At 39.7% G+C, this 23170-nt stretch overlaps 1 protein-coding gene across 1 annotated transcript in view; it reads right to left on the bottom strand.

Moving 5' to 3' along the window:
• gpr153 (G protein-coupled receptor 153) overlaps window positions 1–23170 on the bottom strand; it is a 40934-nt gene that overhangs the window by 11059 nt on the left and 6705 nt on the right. Inside the window, exons 2-3 of the mRNA XM_080899049.1 lie at window positions 10204–10834; window positions 2944–3373 (exon numbers count right to left, since the gene is read on the bottom strand). Of these exons, the coding sequence (XP_080755175.1) occupies window positions 2944–3373; window positions 10204–10577 (804 nt within the window). The 5' untranslated portion in view covers window positions 10578–10834. The remainder of the gene's footprint in view (window positions 1–2943; window positions 3374–10203; window positions 10835–23170) is intronic.

Genomic DNA, 23170 nt, shown 5'->3' on the forward strand with positions numbered 1-23170 from the left:
AGTCCTTAAGAAATAAGAAAATCCAGCAGATTGACATATATCTAACCCTTCAGCTCATCCATCTACAGTTCACTGAAGCCTCATCAGAAACAGACTCAATCGAAAGTTCATTGTCAAGATGCCATTTTAAAAGAAGGGAAAACAGGGAGAAAAGGTGAAAAGATGGAATCAGAGGCAATGGGCCTTACAAACTAATGATGTGTGATGATTTCAAATTTGAAAGTTTTTGGTTCAAATCATCATCAACATGCACAAAGGAGGTCAGGAGAGAGTTACAATGTCGTCTACAGCCATCTGTAAAATGTGTGCATGTGTGCCTTTCATCAGGAAAGGCACACATGCACACACACTGAACCAGTGGGCTCCACTATATGTATGGTTTAAAACCATTTAGAATATTTAATATCAACTTCTACTATAACCCAGGTGGCCAAACATGAACAAAAAATACTTGTTCCAAAATAAAAAACTGTCCAAGTTCATTTGCCCTACTGAAAATGCTCTATTAAGTTGGCTCTCTTTACAGAAGACAATCTGGTTGTTTGGCTGCATCACAAACAATAAGCCTTGAGCTTTCTGCAGGCTCTTAAGTTTATATAGAAAACCAGCGAGCTGACTTGTTAAAAAAAAAAAATACACGAGAACCTGAGGGTGGAATTTACAAACCAAATGGCGACTTAGAGAAAAACAACTCACGCTTTCACTCCCTGATGTGAAGGCATGCCATCTTGGCAGAAGGAAGTCGCTCTGTTTTTGAAGTCCGTTTCCCCAAAAGACAACAGCATGATAATGATTTCAGTGCTTACCTGTTTTTCAGCCTTAGTTTGCCAACATGTTGTTCTTGTGACTGTTATCATCGCTTTTATTGTTAATTGTTTTTTTTTTTTTTATCTCTCCATTGGTGGGCTTACACTGTCTAATATGTAAAAGAGATCAAACACAAATCTGTCCACATTTAACCTGACCTCCTTACAGCCTTGGAATGAATGAAATATTTTTATGTTTAACTTCAGATTACAGGTAACCTCATTGTCACATGTATCTCACATAACTTTATTAATGAAATCTTCACCTTCAAGTGGAAAAGAACAGTTAAATAAAAAAAGTATGCCATTAGTGTGGCATCAGTGTCTTAGTGTGTGTAGCTGTTTTCTTAGAGGTGGTTTTCTTAGAGGCTACACCATTTCAAAAACAAGCATGGAAACCTTTCTCAAAGAAACGGTGCAAAAAACATTAACAGGGAGAGTCAAAGGCTAGAACTTTCTTATACTTCAAAGTAGAGCTGGGCGATAGAACGATAACGATATGTATCGCGATATAACTTTTACTCGATAGAGAAATTAAGCTATCGCGCTCTTGTCCTCTTAAAAAAAAAAAAAAAAAAAAAAAAAAAAAAAAAAGGTCAGCCAATCCAAATTAAGTAGCCCAGAGCCGAACCAATCACAGCCGCAACGTCACGTCGCGTGACTTGTTACGTACAGCACAAGTGCCAAGCTGCACGTGTGTTTGTTTGGGAAGCAGCCAGCGGGTAATGGAGCCAGCGCGTAATGGAGGAAATGAGTGTGCCGACTAGAAAAATCAACCGAGCGTGACCAAAGAGAAAACAGATGATGGTTCCAATGCCGGAGAGATTGTCGAACGGAAGAGCCATAGAAGTTCCGTAGTGTGAAGGTATTTCGGCTATTTCAAGTCTGACAAAAAACAGAGTAGCGTGCACTGTAAATTGTGCCGAAAGCAAGTCTGGAAATACAATAAACTGGTGCATGCGTCACACTGTGCGCCACGTTATTGTTTCGGTGAAATGAATTTCTACAATACTGTTACTGTTAATTCTACTCTCTGCAGTGTTTAAATGCTTACATATATACACAGTTACTGTCCGTCCACACATACGACTCGGTTCTGCTTCTATGCCCCAGCTTTGTTTACTTTTTCCCACCGAGGCTTCTAGACTTCTGATTGGCCAACATTTCTGCACGGTTAGGAATCTAGCGCCACCTGCTGCTTTGGCATGTTCATAGCAGCGTTTTCCTTCATTTCTCCCTTTATGTGTGGACGGGATTATTTTTTAAAACGAAAACGGAAAATCTCAGTTTTCAAAAATACCCGTGTACGTGTGGACGTAGCCTCAGTCTCTGAATGGAAGCGCTAATTCGTCATTTGGCTTTTGTCAGACTAAAGTAACTGTTAAAACTGTTTGAAAAGCTAAGCTATACAACAAGGAGAGATTGAGAATTTCCTTTTAGTTCTCAGTTTATTTGATATTGACAAAAGTTAGTCAGTTTTGTCTGTTCTTCTGTAAAACAAACTAAGATTTATTTTTAGAATTAATATTTTGTTTCTAAGTGGAATTGACAATTTAGTCTGTTTCGTTTGTTCTATTTTGAAACTTAAACGCTTTAGCGGCTGCCTTTTGTGTAGTTTGCAATATTTGCCTTTATTTATCTGAAAAAGTCTCATGTTCCTTAAGTACATCTACCCTGTTGAACTTATTATGAGAAATAAATATTTAAATCAAAACAAGCTGCTGATTATTTCACATTTTACTTGTGAGCAACGGCACATTTAAATCTTACAAATATAGTTATTTGGCTTATATCGTGATAGATATCGTTATCGACTGAAATGAAAAAAACATATCGTGATATGAAAAAATCTCATATCGCCCAGCTCTACTTCAAAGTATCACAATTCATAATTATGACAGAAGCAGTTTAATCTTAGTATACGTGTATAAACCTGTATTCAATATGAATCAACAGTGAGTTAATGAATAGAGGTGCACTGCAAAATGTCCTCTCCAATTGGCTATAATTGTCTTTGATTATGATTTGATTTAATTGTGATTGTACAGTGCATCAACAGAACATTATTATTATATTATCACGTACATTTTCCTGTTACAATGCTTTTATAATCAAGCAAGAAGAAGAGTGAACTCACCAGTATGGGGAAGCCAGTCAGGAAGTCATAGATGAAGACAATACCACTGATCAGGTAGGTGATTTGCAGCGACGTCTTAAGCGGTTCTGATCCATCGATGGATGACCTGCGTTTTCCCTGAGCATCCTCCACCACTATGGTGGGAACATTAAACTTGTTCTTGTCAGCGTTGTGACCTGCCTGAATCGAGAAGGTCTGAAAGAGAGCGATGCCGATGCAGATCACACCCATGGTCACACTGCCACCGATTAGGAGCAGAAAGCAGACTCCGAAGCCCAGGCCAATCTCTGTCACAATGAACCGGCAGTCAGAGGTGTAGAAGCGGTCGATCGTGTCATGCCAACCCACTGCTGGAAGTGTGGACAGGATGAAGGAGACCATCCAGATACCCATCACTGTGTGTACTGCCTGCTTCTTTGTGTTACTTAGCCTGGAAAGAGAACAACAGATTTTTGCAGGAAATCAAGTGAAATACCCATTGGCTTTGATTTGTGTGTCGTTCATTAGAGTGTAAAATCTGTGGATCCTAACTTATCTGATCTTTAAAATCACTATGCTCAGATCCCTAAAACCAAAAATATATACAAGTACACACTATAAAGGAGTTTCTAACAAAGAGAAGTAACAAAAAATGGATTTGCATTTTATCTTTTTTTAAGAAAAAGGAAATCGTCTTTAATCACAGTCATTTGATCCTTATTAGATTCTGAACAAAATAACCTCAATCACTCTAATGCATTTCAAAGGCAGTCTTTACCTGGATAAACATTATAGTTATCAGCATGCTATAGTCCTGCATTTACAGTTCCAAAGAGCAAAAGCGTGACACATTGATTGCTACCAAGATATTACCCATCCTATCTTTACAAACCTGCACTGACAAAATATATCTAAATAGAAGTCTATCTTACCAATCTTTGCTGGTTTTCTGTTTAAGAAAGCATACTGAACTATTTTTCTAACTTACATTATGTCTTTTCTTTACTGGAATTATAGAATAGGACACTCAATCCTTCTCACTTAAAACAAATTTTAAAATACAGTTGTGCGGATTTCTGCACAGAATTTTATTTATTCATTCATTCATTCATGCATTTTAACTGTCTGTGTAGCTCTGTAATTACATATCTACGTTACTTGGTGCAGATACTATGCTACTGTGTTCACCCTCGTCACATACTTCAAACTAAAGCAGAGTGTTGATTCACTGAAGAGTTGATGAAAATTGTAACTAAAATGACTGTGCAGCTATAAAAGAAGAACAACGCAGCCCATTCCGCATTACACTTTGTTTCACAGAAAAATGTGTAGGCTGGTTTTAATATTGACTTGTGTCTTTGCTCGGTTTGTTAACAACAGCTGAACTTCATTCAACCATGGCCTGCAATGACTTTCTTCACAGAAAAAGATTAGACAAGCAATTGGTACATCAACAGCAGATCCAGGATATGTACTGTGTCCACCAAAAAACTGTTTAAACACCTTAAAACAGTTTCACCCTATTAACAGCAAAGACCTGGAGGACATCTTAGGTCAACTGAACTCCTCCTCTTGCTGTTTAGATGTCCTGCCAACACGTTTTTTCAAAAAGGTCTCAAAGACTTTAGAGTCAGACCTGTTACAGATCGTCAACTTTTCTTTAATGTCAGGTGTGTTTCCGGAACCACTAAAAACTGCTGTAATAAAACCTATACTGAAAAAGGACAATCTTGACAAGACACAAATGAACAACTACAGGCCGATCTCAAATCTCCCATTTTTAAGTAAGATCATTGAAAAAGCAGTTTCTCAACAGCTCAATTACTTCTTAAAACAGAATAACTGCTATGATGCCTTCAAGTCAGGTTTTAGACAGAACCACAGCACTGAAACTGCTCTGACCAAAGTGTTTAATGACATATGTCTGAATACAGACAGTGGAAAAATGTCAGTCTTAGTTTTACTGGATCTCAGTGCAGCATTTGATACAGTTGACCACAACATATTACTCAAACGACTGGAGAACTGGGCAGGTCTTTCAGGAACTGTACTAAACTGGTTCAAAACATACTTAGAAAACAGGAAATACTTTGTATCAATAGGTAACTTCACATCTGAGCAGACAAGTATCACATGTGGAGTTCCCCAAGGTTCCATCTTGGGACCCCCTCTGTTTAACATTTACATGCTCCCACTGGCACAGATTATAAAGAACAACAAAATAAACTACCACAGCTATGCAGATGACACAAAAATATATATCACAATGTCACCAGGAGACCAAGGCCCTGTACAGGCGCTTGGTAAATGCATTGAGGAAATTAATGACTGGTTGAGCCACAATTTTCTCCAGCTAAACAAAAACAAAACTGAGGTAATAGTCTTTGGTGCCAAAGAAAAACGATTACAGGTCACCAGAGAACTTCAATCTATACACCTAAAAACCACAAACCAGGCGAGGAATTTGGGTGTAATGCTGGATGCAGACCTAAACTTAGAAAAACACATTAAGACAATAACAAAATCAGCTTACTATCACCTCAAAAATATTTCGAGGATAAAAGATCTGATGTCTCAACAGGACCTGGAAAAACTAGTCCACGCATTCATCTTTAGTAGGCTTGATTACTGTAACAGCATCTTTACAGGTCTACCTAAAAAAATCAGTCAGACAACTACAGCTCATTCAGAACTCTGCTGCTCGAGTCCTCACTAAGACCGAAAAAGTGGACCACATCAGTCCAGCTCTGAGGTCTTTACACTGGCTGCCTGTCCGTCAGAGGAGAGACTTTAAAGTTCTGATGCTGGTCTATAAAGCTCTGAATGGTTTAGGACCAAAATACATCAGTGACCTCCTGACCCATTATGAACCTTCCAGATCCCTCAGGTCATCTGGATCCGGTCTTTTATCAGTTCCCAGAGTCAGAACCAGACACGGAGAAGCTGCATTCAGCTTTTATGCTCCTTATATCTGGAACAAACTCCCAGAAAGCCTCAGATCAGCTGAAACACTCAGTTTATTTAAATCCAGGTTGAAGACTCACCTGTTCTCAGCTGCATTTGAATAAAGCACCAAATCCACACTTTTAAGCTTAAACTTCAAAACTTACATTTTAACTACTGATTTTATCTGTTTTGATTTTACATACTGTTTTGTTTGTTTGTTTGTTTGTTTGTTATTTAGTTTGTTTGTTTGTTTGCTTGTTTTAATCAATTTTAAATCATGCTTTTTATTTGTTTTTGTTTCTAATGTCTCTGTAAAGCACTGTGAATCACCTTGTTGTTGAATTGTGCTATACAAATAAACTTGCCTTGCCTTGCCTAACAAGTACAGTGTGGTCTACTCTGACTGTACTAAAGTAACTTATGAAGCAATATTGCAATATTATAAGTACATGGAGGATTTCAGTCTCCTTCTCACAATCATTACACATCAGAGACACACACTATACAATATTGGCAAACAGTGCACCTACAGTAATTGCGATCTGTCCTCAACAATTCAAACAAAATGATTCAAATAGAACACTGATAACGAGGTCTGTGTTTGACTTTTTTTTCATGGTGAGGAAATCTGACCAGTATTACAAGTAAAACAGACCCAACCATGGAAAAATACTGTAAAATGGCAGATATGAAGCTGGGATACATAAGCTGATAAAAACATCAACCCACATAGGCACAGCTTAGATAAACTGAAGATGAATGTAGAAGGAAATCGATTATTTGTTGATGGTAAAAGATTGCCTTTGATATCCCTCGGTCTATTTATCATGTAGGTCCATTTCAACACAAAGAGATTTCTGTTTCCTCTCACCTCCAAGTAATTGTTACAGTCGAGCAATTTGCTGAATGTGTTTGTGACCTCTGGCGATGTGGCACTTTTCAAGGTTTGCAGAAACTACACACATACATCTAAAAATATATCAAGCAGTGACTGGCGTTCTCATTTCCCAAACATGACGAAAGAGTACGCTAAGCTGCCAAAACATTTGGATAGATTACTGTATTCAAGGATTACTGAGTTGTTCCAGACATAAGCAAAAATATACACACACACACAAATATAGGTGTGTGTGTCATACATAAAAATATCCTTTTCAGTTCCTAGAACATGTAAGTATAGACTATTTTATGCCTCTATTGTGTAACAAAGTACAGTTAATATGGTTCTACTGGTTCATTTGTGTGGTAAAAGATGCTTTAATTCATTAAGCGTCAGCTCTTTTAGCGTAGGAAGCCAAATATACCTCCCGATGAGAACCAAAATGCATATCACCAATTCCCTTCTCCATTTCCAGAGAAATGGGGCACACTGGCTAGAATGGATAGCTTTACATAAAAAGATTGGCAAAATAAAATGGAAAACATTTGAAAGTAGTAAAGTATAAGCCTACATACACTGACGCAATAAGAGTACTACAATAGCCTGCAGTAGCAGTAGTACTGCAGTAGCCTCCATCTTTGCACTATGGCTTCATTCAAAGACAAGTAGGTCTTGTTGTCACAATGAGTAATAATGCTAGCCTTTCCTGATTGTGCCTGGGGTACATGGGGACAGTTACATCACCAAGCTGCATAAATCTATTACCAGACTGAGAGCATTGTGAGCGGAAAAAACCCTCCTAAGAGATAGTGAACGCAGGGTGATGAGCACAGCTGCCTAAGTACAAGGTTGGAATTCATAATTCAGGCCTTCAGTGTATGTTAATGTCAGAGTAAAGGCAGCCATGCTAGCTCAGCAGGGCAAATGTGGAGCGAATTAAATGAAAGATGAACAGCAATTATACGGTGCATCACCTGAGCTATCACTCCACTATACTGTTGTTAAAGGTGACTTGAACAGAAGAAGACAAGCTGCTGAGTGGAAAGTGTTCCCAGACAGGAGACCAGAGAGACTACAGTCAGATGAGTGAGGGAGCAGACGAGGGAGATATAAGCATCTGTGTAAAGCTTGATATCACTGTGTGGGCATCGGCCAATACTGGCAGCTGCAGAAGCAATATAGATAGCAAGATTGGGCTTAGATTTAAAAGGAAGTTTGCATATCTTATTTGAATGTCTGCTTATCTGCAAAATTGGCCAAGTTGAAAACATGTTTAGTATCTGCAGGCTTGATGCCACAGGACGTAATCGCTCGTAGATTTTCAGCAGGAGAGAAAGAGTGATGCAGCAGAAGACTGATGTTCACCACATGCACCACATTTTAGTTGGTATGTGTTCTGCAGATGCGACAGCTGATTTTATAGGTTCTCTGGCTGTTTTCCTACAGTATTTGCTCTCAAAATGCACTCGACTGCAAATGATTATGCTGCACCTGATGGGCAGAGCTTAGAGCTCTGAATGTAACAGCTAAATTGCAACAAAGCCAAGGCCTCTGAGCTATGCTTCAAATTTTCTTAAGATGCACCAATTACAAACCTTCACATTAACCATTTAAACAGTCAATATGGTCTGCTGTGCAACTCATTATCATGATAAATTACAATCTTATCTTAGAACAAATCAAGAGGTGCTTCTTAATAATCATTAGCATGTGTCAGTTCAGAGCAGCACTGGTACATATCAGAAGAGATACAGCATCCAAATCTCATATTAAAGGAAAGGGAACCTTTCCTTAGAACATCTGATTATGTGTGAACAGCAGATTTCTTGGAAGTCTTACAGGACCAAAATGGTGTTGTTAGTGTGAGGTGAACCTGATCTTTATTATTCGGTGTTACTTAGTATTATCACATGTTATGAGGAGCCAAATGAAGGTGAAAGCTAGAGCTGGCAGATGCTCAGTCTAGAAGGTTTCACATGGTGTTACCCCAAATAGCTGCAACCAGCAGATGTGTTGGCAGGGGACAGTCTTTGCATGATGAAGAGCATCACACTCAAAATCAAAGGTAAATAAGGTGATGGGCCACAAAAATTGAAATCTGTCTATATCCTATGTGAGAAGTTGTCAAAGGAAGAGGCCCAAAAAAAAACCTGAACCTTAACTATAGAATTTTTCAAGGATTGAGTGTGAGCCTTGCAGGAGATTAACATCTAAAAGTGCCTTTAAACACATTTATGTTTTCTGTGCTAAAGATCACACTGCATTTATTTATGTTATTTTACTTTTAAAAACACACATAATACTGTATCCACTATACTGACATTTCTGTGATTGAATATTCAAGTGAACCTAAAGATTTGGTTCCCCCTAAACTACAAAACAAAGTATTATTTCTTACTTTGGTCTATTTTTATCTGGAGATAAAACTAGACAACAGCTTATAAAGCAGCCATTTCTTCAATAGAAAGTTCTTCCAGTAATTCTCCAAAGGTTGATTTTGTTCATCTGGACCTAGCATTTTGTGGGAGAAACATTTCGTCACTCATCCAAGTGACTTCTTCAGTCTCAGCTGACTGCAGGTTTCCCCAATCTTATAAACAGTGCATTTGCATAATGACTGAAACCAGCCCACTGAAGGAACAATGGGCTGGGAGGTCAGTTCCTTAATCTTAATTATGCAAATTCTCATGACCATTGATCAACAACCACTGATCAAGGCCCACTGATCAAAGCCCACTGAGCAATGGCCATGAGTACCATTCACAGAGAGTTGGGGAATGGCTGCAATCACAACATTGTAAGATGGCGAAAGATGTACCCTTAGGCCCCCTCCTCGATTCAGAGATGGTCTTTCCCTTTTCACATAAATGTCCTCTTTGACTCTGCGCTCAAACCAGCGTTCCTCCCTGTCCAGGATGTGTACATCCTCATCATTGAAAGAGTGTCCACTGGCCTATAGGTGTAAATAGACTGTAGAGTCCTGGCCTGACGAGGTAGCTCTTCTGTGTTGTGCCATCCGCTTCACCAGAGGTTGTTTGGTTTCCCCAATGTATAAATCCTGGCAATCCTCCTGGCACTTAACAGCGTACACTATATTACTCTGTTTGTGTCAGGAGATCTGATCCTTGGGGTGGACCAAGTTTTGGCGCAGCTTCTTTTGGGGTTTAAAAGCCACAGAGTGTGTTTAGAAAAAATGCGTCTCAACTGCTCCGATACTCGGATACTTACTGGATACTTCCAGTAATGACTGTTCAGAGTGAGGAATGAAATGTACTGGATTGGAAAAACATCAGAAGCAGATGTGTATAAACCATAGCAAATAAATATTGAAATATATAAAGTGTAATACCTTGCTTGAAACTGAAATTTGGATGAAATGGACATTTAAAATTTAGGCAACCTGAATAAAGATTATAACTAGGGTCAGTCATAAACAACAAAATCAGTTGTCTTACCTGTAGTTTACAGGCCAGCGAACCATCCACATGCGGTGATAGGAGAGTGAGGTGACCGAGAAGCAGGTGACCAGTGTGAGAGTATAGAAGGTAGACACAAACACTTTGCACAGACCCTCATTCCACTCGTAGTTGGAGTGCTGACGCCGCAGTGTTATGACACAGTACATGGTAATGGGGATGGCCATGTTGAGGATATGTGTGCCCGCCAAGGTGCAGATGAGAAACTCCAGCGGCTTCCACTTCTTCTGCTTGGCACTGACACTAAGGATACTCCAAGTGTTGGCAAGGATGGACACGCCCGAACAGACCAGCCAAGCCAGCGTGTTGGCGTTGATGACATCATCCTTCATGGTGGTTAAATCATCCACCATGTTGTAACGAGGCAGGGTGGAGCCTGGGGGGCCGCAAGGAACTGTTGGCAAGAGCAGGTACACACAAGGAGAAGGAGGAGGTGGTAATGGGCAGGAGGGGATGCAGGGTATCAAGCAGAGCAGGCATCCTATCTGGGTGGGTGTGCACTCTCCATGGGTCGGGCACAGTGGGGAAAGGACATGACTGTGGTGCAACGCAGTGTGATGTTAGAGGAGGAGGATGGCAGAGCGGGGCCAGTTCCCTTACAGTCCTAAAGCTGAAGAAACGGGGTGAGAAACGACAGAAGCAAAGTGGTCAGAGGGAGTAACAATTTTAAGAAATTACACTGGTCAATCTAGTTCTAAATAATCCTTGACCAGACATAATCCCTTATCAGTGAATTAATGGGGTTATTTTAATCACAACAGATTAACTCTATGTGTTAAGCCTGAAAATTTTCCATCTAATGAGGTTGAGAGAGAACAGTAATTAGTAAACAGGTCTTATTTTAAGAAGTCCAGTTGACACATGCATGAAGCTGCAGTCATGCAATCCACACATCTGTACTGGTGACAGATATTCAGGGATATTATAGAAACACTTGTGACATCTGTAAAAACAAGGATCAAGTTATATAACAACGATGAGCAATGAGCAAATAAAGAGTACTAACAAAAAAATCAAACATTAAAATATTGAGATAAATATCAATACCACAGAAGTGCACACTTAGGGACCCACGCATTTACTTGACTTTCTTGTATAATTAACAAAGTAGACTAATCAGTAACTTTGACAATCAGCTATTTGTTAAGTCGTTAATTAAGAAAAACAGCTGCTGCTTGCAGCTCATTAATTGTGAAAATTTACTGTCCTTTTTTTTACATTCATTTTTTTTTCCTGAATGAGTAATTCATCCGAGGTTCTATTAAAGTTGAGATGGGAATTTATCTTTCTTTGACCAATTTACGAACTTATATATATAATTAAGGCAACAGAGGCATCATCCTAGTTACATCCTGAGAGGGTTTTGTTTTTCTTGGAGATGCTGATTCAACTGTAAATCGTGAGGCAACACTTTATAATTGTGTGTATTGTTTTGTGGGGTTTTTTCCTGCGACAATTTAGACAGTAGACCACTTTCAAAAGGACAAAAAACATAATGTAATTATATGTTATCTTTTATATGCAGTTTTTGAAAGAACACGAGAAATAGTTTGCAACAGTTTGTTCCTTTTTGTAAAGGTCATTTCCAGCATAATACACAGAGAGAATCACCAGCAGATGAGAGCTCTTTGTTCCTACACTCTCCAGTGAAAAATGTCTGGCACAGCTGGAGAGTGTTGTCACATCTATGCCCTGTCTTTTGGCTTGTCCAAACACTGATATGCTGTAGGCAAGACTCTCGGAGGGGACACTTGAAATGACAAGTATAGCATCATCATAACCCTGTTCTCTTTGGTGTGGCATGAAACAACGTAACCAAAAAAAATAGTATAACATCAACACCTAAAATACTGGACACAGTTCCTAAAATGCATTGATGCCTCGTGCATGGAACGAAGAGAATTTCCTTGTTGATCACATCACCCCTCCCGTCCCGCTCCTCCATTGTGTGTCAACCCAAGCCCTTTTGTTAAATGTTTATACAGTGCATCTGCTGAACAGGAAATCAGATTTTATTGGTATATTCACTCATCTCTTCAAGTTCACCAGCTGCAGAGGAACAGAACAGAAAAGCACAGCCAAAATGAAGACTGAATCCAGAATCAGCATACTCACTGACATACTGGGTACCTGCTATCAACAGTGGCTCCATCCATTATTATTTTTCATTGCAGTGATGCTTTTCCTGCTTTCACAGGTAAAAACATCTCAGTGATAATGTCAGAACAAATGAGCGCAGTGTGGAGCTTCTATAGATTCTTCAGTAGTGCTAAATCTTTCACATTATGGAAACTCATTATTGAGAAATGTAATGAAATAGATTTAGCTTAGACAGTCTGGGAAGCAATAAGAGTATTGACTCCGCTTTTGGGGGCAATGGCCAACCAACCAATATTTGGTTGGTTTATATACAATTCAAAACTTTGTGGTCTCTTTTAACGAATGTCTGAAATGCCATACTGCATTTCAGCAAATGAAGTCCCTCTTTTTCTTCACTGTCCACCTGCATCCAAACAAATATGAACGGTCAATAAAAGACTAGAAAATGATTACCAGGCATGCAGATATCTCTTTATTGAGATTGAGGTTGAGGTGACATTGTCATATTTTGTGTCAATCATAAATTCAGCCTTTAGTACTTATATTTCTATATATAACTGTGCTACACAAGAAGAAGAACTCAAGGGGACATGACAACCGATGGAGCTGCATATTTGGCAAAGATTTTTAAGCCGGATATGCTTCCTGATGCAACCCTCCACACTTTATCCACACTTGGGAGAGCTGTAAACTACCTAGGAGCACACTAACTTACAAACACCCGAGGTTGGGAATAACTAATGTGCTATACCAAATATATTTAAAAAGGACATTTGTGACTGCATTAGATAATTTTGTAAATGTAAAATGTATAAGACATTTTACTGGTTGCTGACAACTAGCTAGGTAACATTAGCATGTATAGAATTTGTTAAACAAAATCACAATGTCTATCCAACCTTAACCAACATGTTTAGTTATCTAAACTATGCACATTACAGTCTCACATTTGCATTAACTCCAAAATAGCTCAGAAATGCAATGCTTATTAAAGTGATTCAGGCAGCAAACACGCCATCTAAGTCTGCAACTGGATAAAAATGTTGCATAACATGTCATTTCTACTGTATAAGTTTGATAAATCATCACAAGCCAGTTGTGTTTTTAACGCATTCTGAAATAACTTGCATTGCATGAGTCATATTCGAGCTCTTGAAATGATCACATCATATAGATGACTCAGCTCCCCTTTTTGTGATTCGGAAGTCAAAATGTATTCTTCAGTTTTTAATGGTTTGACTCATTACTGATAAGAAGCACAATTAACAGACTTGATTTAAAAAGTCACAGCTGATGAACAGCTGATCGTTTAACATGAAGAGTTTAAAAGACTTCATTATACCCTGCTTTTATTTGTCAAATAATCAATCTATGATTATATCATCTTGTGTTTGTCATAATTTTGTACGTATCGGTTTAGTAAGAGAGAGAACAATTGTATAAAGAAAAAAAACCCCAATTTCAGTCACAGTTAAAGAACTGACTTTTCTGAGTCATAGACATACAAACATCTAAAAGTGTGTTCCATAATAAAGATAACTTGTGTTTCACCTCAGGCAAAAAAAAAAGAATGATTCTTTTTAAACTATTTCTTTTTCTGTTTATCTAGTTGCATTTGTAATTTTCAAGTGTAAGATGAGAGCAGTGCCCATGAACCTGGAGCCCTTCTGCTTGGATGACTCACAAGACTCAAGAGGAACAGCAGCTTTCCATTTAATACAAGAAATTGTGTTAAGCTCTAACATGTTTATACCAGGGTCTTTACAGCCAAGTCCAATTTTTTTTTTTTTTTTACCTCTGGGAGCAGCTGAAGGTCATACGGATATTATTTAAAAAAAAACAAAAAAAAAAAAACAGATTATATATTTTTTTATGTAAACTTGAATTCCCCTTTTGTACCATGACAATGTAAAAACCCAACTTCAAAACTGTCATTCTAACTTAAGTGAGCAAATGTTTTAGAAGAAACTGAAGTACCCCAAAATATAAAATTTAATAACAGGTATTAAAGGCAGCTGAAAATGTTAAGTACAGAAAAATTCAGATAGCAGTTTTCCCATGTAGCAAGGTAAGCCCACAGCCAGAGTAAGCCAACTATACAGTGTGACATGACACCTCAAATTCAAAGGTTTCACTTTAACTGCTGTATTTTTACAAGTGGTCAGAAACTTGTAAATAACTCATGATAACTCATGAAAGAATAAAGTTACGTTGAAACCAAGCACACCATTGCTTTTCTTGTGACATTACCAATAAGTTTGATGTGTCACATGGCCCTCTTCCTATTGAAAAAACAAAAGTTGTATCCTGAAACCTTGGTCTCAGTATTGAGCTTGTGTAGCACCATGTATAAGTTTGTGTATGCATGTTATGGTTATTAAAGGAGTATTAGAGGTATAGCAGGAACAGCAGTGGTAGCAGTAGTAGTATTTGTAGCACTGGTTTTATCCAAATGCTTGACTGACAAGCTTCCTAACCACAGTGCAACGATCAGCTCGATCAACCACAGTCCCTCAGGCCTCAAAGCCAAATTAGTCTCAGTGTACACAAGAGAAATCAGCACTGGAAATTACATACACATGACGCAAAGACTTTCTCTCTCTAATACCAAGATACTTGATGAGTTGTTAAAATGAGTGTCTAGTTCACCATAGCACTAAAACAATAAAGATCAGAAAATATAAAAATATATCCTGTATTTTAATAATTAATTTACAGTCTTGTTTTTCCATTATGCAATGCAAGGTTTTATAGGGTAATCATAATTACAGTATGACAGTAACTGTAAATGTGCCCTGGTCATGTTCTTAAATCCCTCTCTGCAGTGCCTTCTACACCTGTAGCCCATATTATGAATTTTTATCCAGATGAATATAAACAGCAGAGGAAAACACACGGGTGAGCTCTCAAAAAATAAATAAATAAATAAATAACACGACCACAGGTGGTAAATATTTTCCATCTTGTTTAACTGAGTTTGAGCACCAGTGATCACTGATGTTAACACAGGGTCTGCCTTTCTCACCCCACTGGAGTCTTGTGTTCTCTCACAGTGGAAAAATCTCTCTAGGGGTAGAAATCGCAGAGTAACCCACAATATGATATAACACTATCATGATACAATATGTTGCTCAAACCAACAACAATTTGAGGATATCACAATTTTGGAAACAGAATACTGTATATACACGACAGAGTTCTGAAGGTGTGCTGTTCTTTATTAAATCTTGTGTCGTCTGTAATTGTAAATACTACTTGCTTATTCAACAAGGATGAAAAACAGCAAAGGGAGCCACTGGCTGTCACATCTTCATGTACAGCCAATACCCTTTAACAGTTTTCAGGCAAATGTGAAGAATCACTTCACTGTCCCACAAAGAATCACCACCTCAGTGTGTTACACTGACACCCTCAATGTGATGTTCTTACCTAATTTCCCATCAATCTGCTATTAATGGTGGCATTAAAAACAAGTTAGCTTCAATCCTCATTGATGGGTATGGTACCTTTGAGTATCTTCCAAGTGATGTCGTTTCCAATATTGTGTTAACTGACCAACTAACCGATCCGAAATCTCATTCATTATAACATGCATGTTTGAGCCAAGATTTTACACCAGATGTCCTACCTGACACAATCCTCCCCATTTACCCGGGCTTGGGACCATCACTTGGAGTACAGTGGCTTCCCTCCTGCCTCACCCATGCAAACTGGTGAGATAACCTTTAGTGCTACAATATACAGTGGGGCAAAAAAGTATTTAGTCAGCCACCGATTGTGCAAGTTCCCCCACCTAAAATGATGACAGAGGTCAGTAATTTGCACCAGAGGTACACTTCAACTGTGAGAGACAGAATGTGAAAAAAAAAAAATCCATGAATCCACATGGTAGGATTTGTAAAGAATTTATTCGTAAATCAGCGTGGAAAATAAGTATTTGGTCAATAACAAAAATACAACTCAATACTTTGTTATTGCCAACAAAGGTTATGTTACAGAGGTCAAACGTTTACTATAGGTCTTCACCAGGTTTGCACACACAGTAGCTGGTATTTTGGCCCATTCCTCCATGCAGATCTTCTCGAGAGCAGTGATGTTTTGGGGCTGTCGCCGAGCAACACGAACTTTCAACTCCCGCCACAGATTTTCTATGGGGTTGAGGTCTGGAGACTGGCTAGGCCACTCCAGGACTTTCAAATGCTTCATACGGAGCCACTCCTTTGTTGCCCGGGCGGTGTGTTTTGGATCATTGTCATGTTGGAAGACCCAGCCTCGTTTCATCTTCAAAGTTCTCACTGATGGAAGGAGGTTTTGGCTCAAAATCTCACGATACATGGCCCCATTCATTCTGTCCTTAACACGGATCAGTCGTCCTGTCCCCTTGGCAGAAAAACAGCCCCATAGCATGAGGTTTCCACCCCCATGCTTCACAGTAGGTATGGTGTTCTTGGGATGCAACTCAGTATTCTTCTTCCTCCAAAGACGATGAGTTGAGTTTATACCAAAAAGTTCTACTTTGGTTTCATCTGACCACATGACATTCTCCCAATCCTCTGCTGTATCATCCATGTGCTCTCTGGCAAACTTCAGACGGGCCTGGACATGCACTGGCTTCAGCAGCGGAACACGTCTGGCACTGCGGGATTTGATTCCCTGCCGTTGTAGTGTGTTACTGATGGTGACCTTTGTTACTTTGGTCCCAGCTCTCTGCAGGTCATTCACCAGGTCCCCCCGTGTGGTTCTGGGATCTTTGCTCACCGTTCTCATGATCATTTTGACCCCACGCGATTGAGATCTTGCGTGGAGCCCCAGATCGAGGGAGATTATCAGTGGTCTTGTATGTCTTCCATTTTCTGATGATTGCTCCCACAGTTGATTTTTTTCACACCAAGCTGCTTGCCTATTGTAGATTCACTCTTCCCAGTCTGGTGCAGGTCTACAATACTTTTCCTGGTGTCCTTCGAAAGCTCTTTGCTCTTGGCCATGGCGGAGTTTGGAGTCTGACTGTTTGAGGCTGTGGACAGGTGTCTTTTATACAGATGATGAGTTCAAACAGGTGCCATTCATACAGGTAACGAGTGGGGGACAGAAAAGCTTCTTACAGAAGACGTTACAGGTCTGTGAGAGCCAGAGATTTTCCTTGTTTGAGGTGACCAAATACTTATTTTCCACCCTAATTTACGAATAAATTCTTTACAAATCCTACCATGTGAATTCATCGATTTTTTTTTCACATTCTGTCTCTCACAGTTGAAGTGTACCTCTGGTGCAAATTACTGACCTCTGTCATCATTTTAAGTGGGGGAACTTGCACAATCGGTGGCTGACTAAATACTTTTTTGCCCCACTGTATATATAGGCAATAAAGTAACAAAAAACAGTTAAATATGCAAACTGCTTAAATATGTTAGTATTTAGAGTTATTAGTTAGAAGATATGACTATCTAGCTTAGAAATGTTGAATAATACACAAGATCCTGCCCATTTTACTTTACGGCGCAGAGACGTGGACAATGCTCAAACACGACCTGAGCAAACTCGAAGTTTTCCAAATGCGTTGCGTTAGATGAATTCTCGGCGTTTTCCTTCGCGACCGTCATTCGAATGACACCATCCTCACCAGCTGCGGCAGCCAACCGACGATCGGCGACCTAATCCAGCGCCGCCGACTCCGTTGGTTTGGCCACATTTGTCGAATGGACCCGAGCCGCTACCCCCATGGCCTACTCTGGTTGACCCGCCCCACCGATTGGAGGGTGCATCGAAATGCACCAAAGAAGACATGGATGAAACAAATCCAGTATGATTTGAAGGCCCTTCGACTTGACCTCGAGCAGGCAAGAACCATCGCCTTAGATCGAAAAGCGTGGAAGATAATCGTTGGTCAAGCAAGAGAACCTGCGGCACCTACAGCAGCGTACTGATTGCGCGGCAGACCACCGCCGCTGGTCGCCCGCTAAGGACAAGAAGAAGAATACACAAGATAATTAAATCTGCATCCTTATTGAGAAAATGGAGAAATATTAGCCAGACTGAATAAATGCTAATAGTGTACACATATTATGCACTATAGTGCTTCCTACCACGATATTATGTGTATATTTGAATATATATTACACATTTATTACCACAGTTTCTCTGTCAAAGACATTCATAGAAATACTTTGTGGTGGTCTTGTGAAACTGCTGTATGAAGAACAGTGCTTTTCTTCTGCTGGATGACTAACTTATCACTTTACACATGAGTCATATTCTGGACTACTAAAAAGAAGGACCAAACACTTTTTTTTTTTTATTCTTCATCTGAAACTATAATCAGCTGAGATACAGAGAGAAGAGGAGACAAGGTTGCCCAGACACATTTTGGCAGACATTAAGATAGATTTATCTGTTAAAACAAAGGCCAGAATAGATGACAGTGTGTCTAAATGAGATCAGACGAGTAATTACATCGAAAACTGTTCCAAGGAACACGATGATTTTCAAGGATGCATCTAACCATGCTCATCAGCACAATGTCAGTGTGTGTGCGGTGCAAACTGAGAGCTGCAATGCATGTGTGATGCTGACCCATATCTCTTAGCTTCACATAAACCAGGGAGTGGGCCACTTTTAAAAGCTCCCTGCTGACAGGTGTGATGCATGGGGTCCTACTGCCGGACCAGCCATTCATCCCTGGAGCTGTGAGAGAGGAAAACATTTTGCTCTGTTAGACAGTACTGCTCTACCCAGTGCACTGCTACCTTCACGATTTAATATTACATCAATGATGCTTACAGATTTCAGCTCCTTTACGTTGAAATTAAAGTCAGCAGGAATGCTTTTCCTGCAGTAGGCTATGCAGCATCATACACAACAAACTGCATTCAGAAAACTTTCTATTAGAACCAGCATGAACATTTTGGGGGGCAATTTGAGTTACAATAGCTTCTCTGTTGGATTGGACCACATGGGCCAGCCTTTGCTCCCCATATGCGTCAATGAGCCTTGGCCTTTTATGATCATGTCACTGGTTCACCACTGTTCCTTCCTTGGACGACTTTTGATAGATACTGACCACTGCAGACTGGAAACACCACAAATGAACAGCAGTTTTGGAGATGCTCTGTCCCAGTCAACACAATCTGACCCTTGTCAAACTCACTAAAATCTTGTCCATAACATCAACTTATAACATACTGTATCACTTGATTGTATGTTTAGGTGCCACGATGAAGAGATAAGTGTTTTTCACTTTATTTGTCAGTCGTCATAATGTTATGCTTTATAAAGACACATTAATTTCCATTAATGCATTTATGCATTATAAATGAATAAACCTACCTAAATTATGGTAGATAACTATCTACACTACTCTCATATCATTCCAAAATATGATTTATTTATATTGTAGGTGTCACTATTTAGTAATGAATGCATTTATTATTAAATATGTTTGCAATTCAACCTGGAGAAATATAATTTAAGAATATATTCAACAACTGATAAGACACAATAAAACAAAGCTTTTAGGCAGGTTGTCTTGGTTTATGTCAAATGCAATCTCCACAAGGTAACAAATTGGAAACGTGACTCCAAGACCTCATAACCGAGGGAGAGGGTAAGTGTATCATTAGGCTATTAAAGAAGAAACATAGCAAAATTGGGTAGCACTGGTAAAGGAAGATCCATATCCCAGTAACAGAATGTACATGGCCATTCTAATCACCAAGCTGAATTCACTATGACACATGGATAAGCTCTTCTATTTTGGCACAACTGGAAACTGATGTTTTAGAAATGGCTCAGACAATGCAAAGCACACATTCATGAAGTCATGAACGGCTGTGGACGACATCCAAAAAGAAAATGACTGCTCGCAAATATACATGATTAAACTTTGCCAAAAAAAAAAAAAAAAAAAAAAAAGGAAGAGAACATGTGAATGAGTATTCAAACCACATTTTTGGTCAAATGAAACCAAAATCAATGTGCTTATATGCAAATCAGCATAGACCTGAGCAAGACTGTCAGAATGACTGCAGGGTAACAACCATAAAACATGGAAGTGGAAATGTGCTGGACTTCATGAATACAAAAATATTTGAGGAAATAACTTTATGTTTGTGTAGCTGAATACTAAAAAAAAAAAAAAAAAGACTCCCAATCTATGGAAGCTTGGAAAGAAAGTAATGTTGCAAAATTACCCCCATCCCCAATTACATTTTTTTCCCCAAAGTGTAATTTTACCAGAAAAAAATTTGAGCTGCCCAATCATATAAATATGTACATCAGCTGTTGAGAAACCAGGACACACTGATGAGAAGTGGGCTACTGGAACAAGAAGGTATAAGTGGGGAAGAGATGAGAGCAGAGTGTTGTTGGAATGCTACTATGCAAGTAACCCCAGTGGAAGAGGTTACATGAAGAGAATGTGAAACCTCTGGAATCTTCGATACTCAGCGTCCACACTCATGGTGAAAGAACTAGTAGCTCAGTGTTCCAACATTCAGAAGAACAAACTGCTATCACAACTGGAGATCGATGAGGTACAACACAAATGCTATAGCAAGGGGGAGCCAGGAAGTCAGGTCATGGTGGATCATAGCGAAGCTGGAAACCTGGAACCTCCGGAGCTGGTTACCAAAATTAAGTGAAGTACCCTCTGAAGGTCTACTAGAAGTCATCTGCTCCATGAAGACAAGACGCCAACATCAAGGTAGCATGGAGAGAAGTTAGCCAACTATTGGAGCTGGAGAAAGATGCAGATGCTAAGAAGTACAGCAAGGTGTCCTGAGGCCTCGGAAACTTCTAAACAAAGACTCACAGCCTTGGCCAGCCACTTGAAGAGCCAGAGAGATAGAAGGCAGAATAAACCAGCTGTACTCTACTGAATCATCCAAGGTGTGCTCTTGGTAGCAGGGAAACAACATAAGGACTGTACCACCAAGGCTGTAGATGAGAAGTACTGGAAGGGAGAAGGACCCAACCCATAATGGCAAAGCTCAGTGACTAGTCGATCTAAGAGCAGACCACAACAACCTCCCTGAGCAGGGACAAGTAACCATCACAGTGGCAGACATCCAAGAACAGGTCTGCAGCATAAAGGATTGGACCGTACCGGGCCCTGAAGTTGACTGTATTCCATGAGCATCTGGCAGTACAAATGAACCAGCTGCTAATCAACAAGAGACACCTGGAAAGGCCAACTGAATGACGAACAGTCCTACTCCCAAAGGATCTCCAGAACGGACTGGTCCCAACTACCAGCCAATAACCTGCCTCAGTACCACATAGAAGCCCTTGTCAGGCCTCATAGTGGCTAAGATGAACAAGCACATGGCTAAATACATGAGTGGGACACAGAAAGGAATCAACAGGAATACCAGAGGTGCAAAACATCAGCTACTGGTGGACAGAATTGTTGCTCGAGATTGCAAGACCAGCCTCACCAACCTAAGCATGATCTGGATTGATAAAAGAAAGCCCGTGACTCAATACTCTACACATGGCTCGTGGAATATCTAGAGCAGGGGTGCTCACACTTTTTCCGCATGTGAGCTACTTATAAAATGACCAAGTCAAAATGATCTACCCACTACAAAAATCCAAAACATATACTTATTTATAAATATATTGAGGATTCTTTATATCTACAATGTATATACATGCATAACCGCAATATCCAATATTTCACAACACAATTAACTATGTAAATTTTTTGTCATTACCTGAGTTTACTCTGATGACTTGCACTGAATTGAATCAGCCAGGGATGCATAGTCCGGACAGTAGCTGCTGACGGCCAGGTTTAAGAGAAAAAACCGAGAGCTAAAAATTGGAGTTAACTCGCTGACTAGCTTGTCAGTTTTACTACACTTCGCGCCGCTGTTTGCGCATGCGCAGCGACCTAAGCGTCAGAAAAAATCTGCTGTCATCTGACTGGCTTCCCTGTATCAATCAAGTGACGGGATGGATGATAGGCTGGCATCTATTTTTTTTAATGCCATGCGATCTACCAATATTACCTTTGCGATCGACTGGTCGATCGCGATCGACGTATTGAGCACCCCTGATCTAGAGCTATACAGGATTAACAGGACTCTAAAACACTCATAGGACCCTCACCATCAAGTGTGGGATTTACCAGGGAGACGCTCTGCCCCGACTGCTCTTCTGCATAGGCCTGAACCCCCTAAGTTAAATCATTGACAAGACTGGCTATGGATACAGACTATGAAATGGAGCAACTGTCAACCATCTCCTCTCCACATGGTTGACATTGACATCTGCAGAGGGTCACGTAAGTCCTAAAGAATCAGCTGAACAATAAAACCAAGATCATGGTAATCAACACCTACGCTCTGCCGGTGGTCATATACTCTGCTGGGATATAAGCTGGCCAAAGGAGGAGATAGAAGCCACCAAAATCAAGACAAGGAAGCTCCTGACTATGCATGAAGGGTTTTACCCCAAATCCAGCACCCTGAGACTGTCTTGAGACTGCAAGATGCTAGCAGGCAGGGCATGCATGGAATGCCAAAACCAAGTGGCTGGCATAGTATACAGGAACATCTGTGCCGAGTTTGGAATGGAAGTCCCTCGGTCAAAATGGGACACAGCCCATAGGGTGGGTGAAAATGACCGAGCTAAGATCCTGACCTACAAATACAGACAGACAAACTGGTGAGGGGTAACCACGCGGACATAGTAGTGGTGATATAGCTATGTCTTTCTTTACATGCTGCATAGCAACTTCATTATTAATATCTAAAAATATAATTTTATTTATATATATATATATATATATATATATATATATATATATATATACACACACACACACACACACACACACACACACACA

Source organism: Rhamphochromis sp. 'chilingali' (genome assembly GCF_963969265.1).
Source record: "Rhamphochromis sp. 'chilingali' genome assembly, chromosome: 12".
Taxonomy (NCBI): Eukaryota; Metazoa; Chordata; class Actinopteri; order Cichliformes; family Cichlidae; genus Rhamphochromis; species Rhamphochromis sp. 'chilingali'.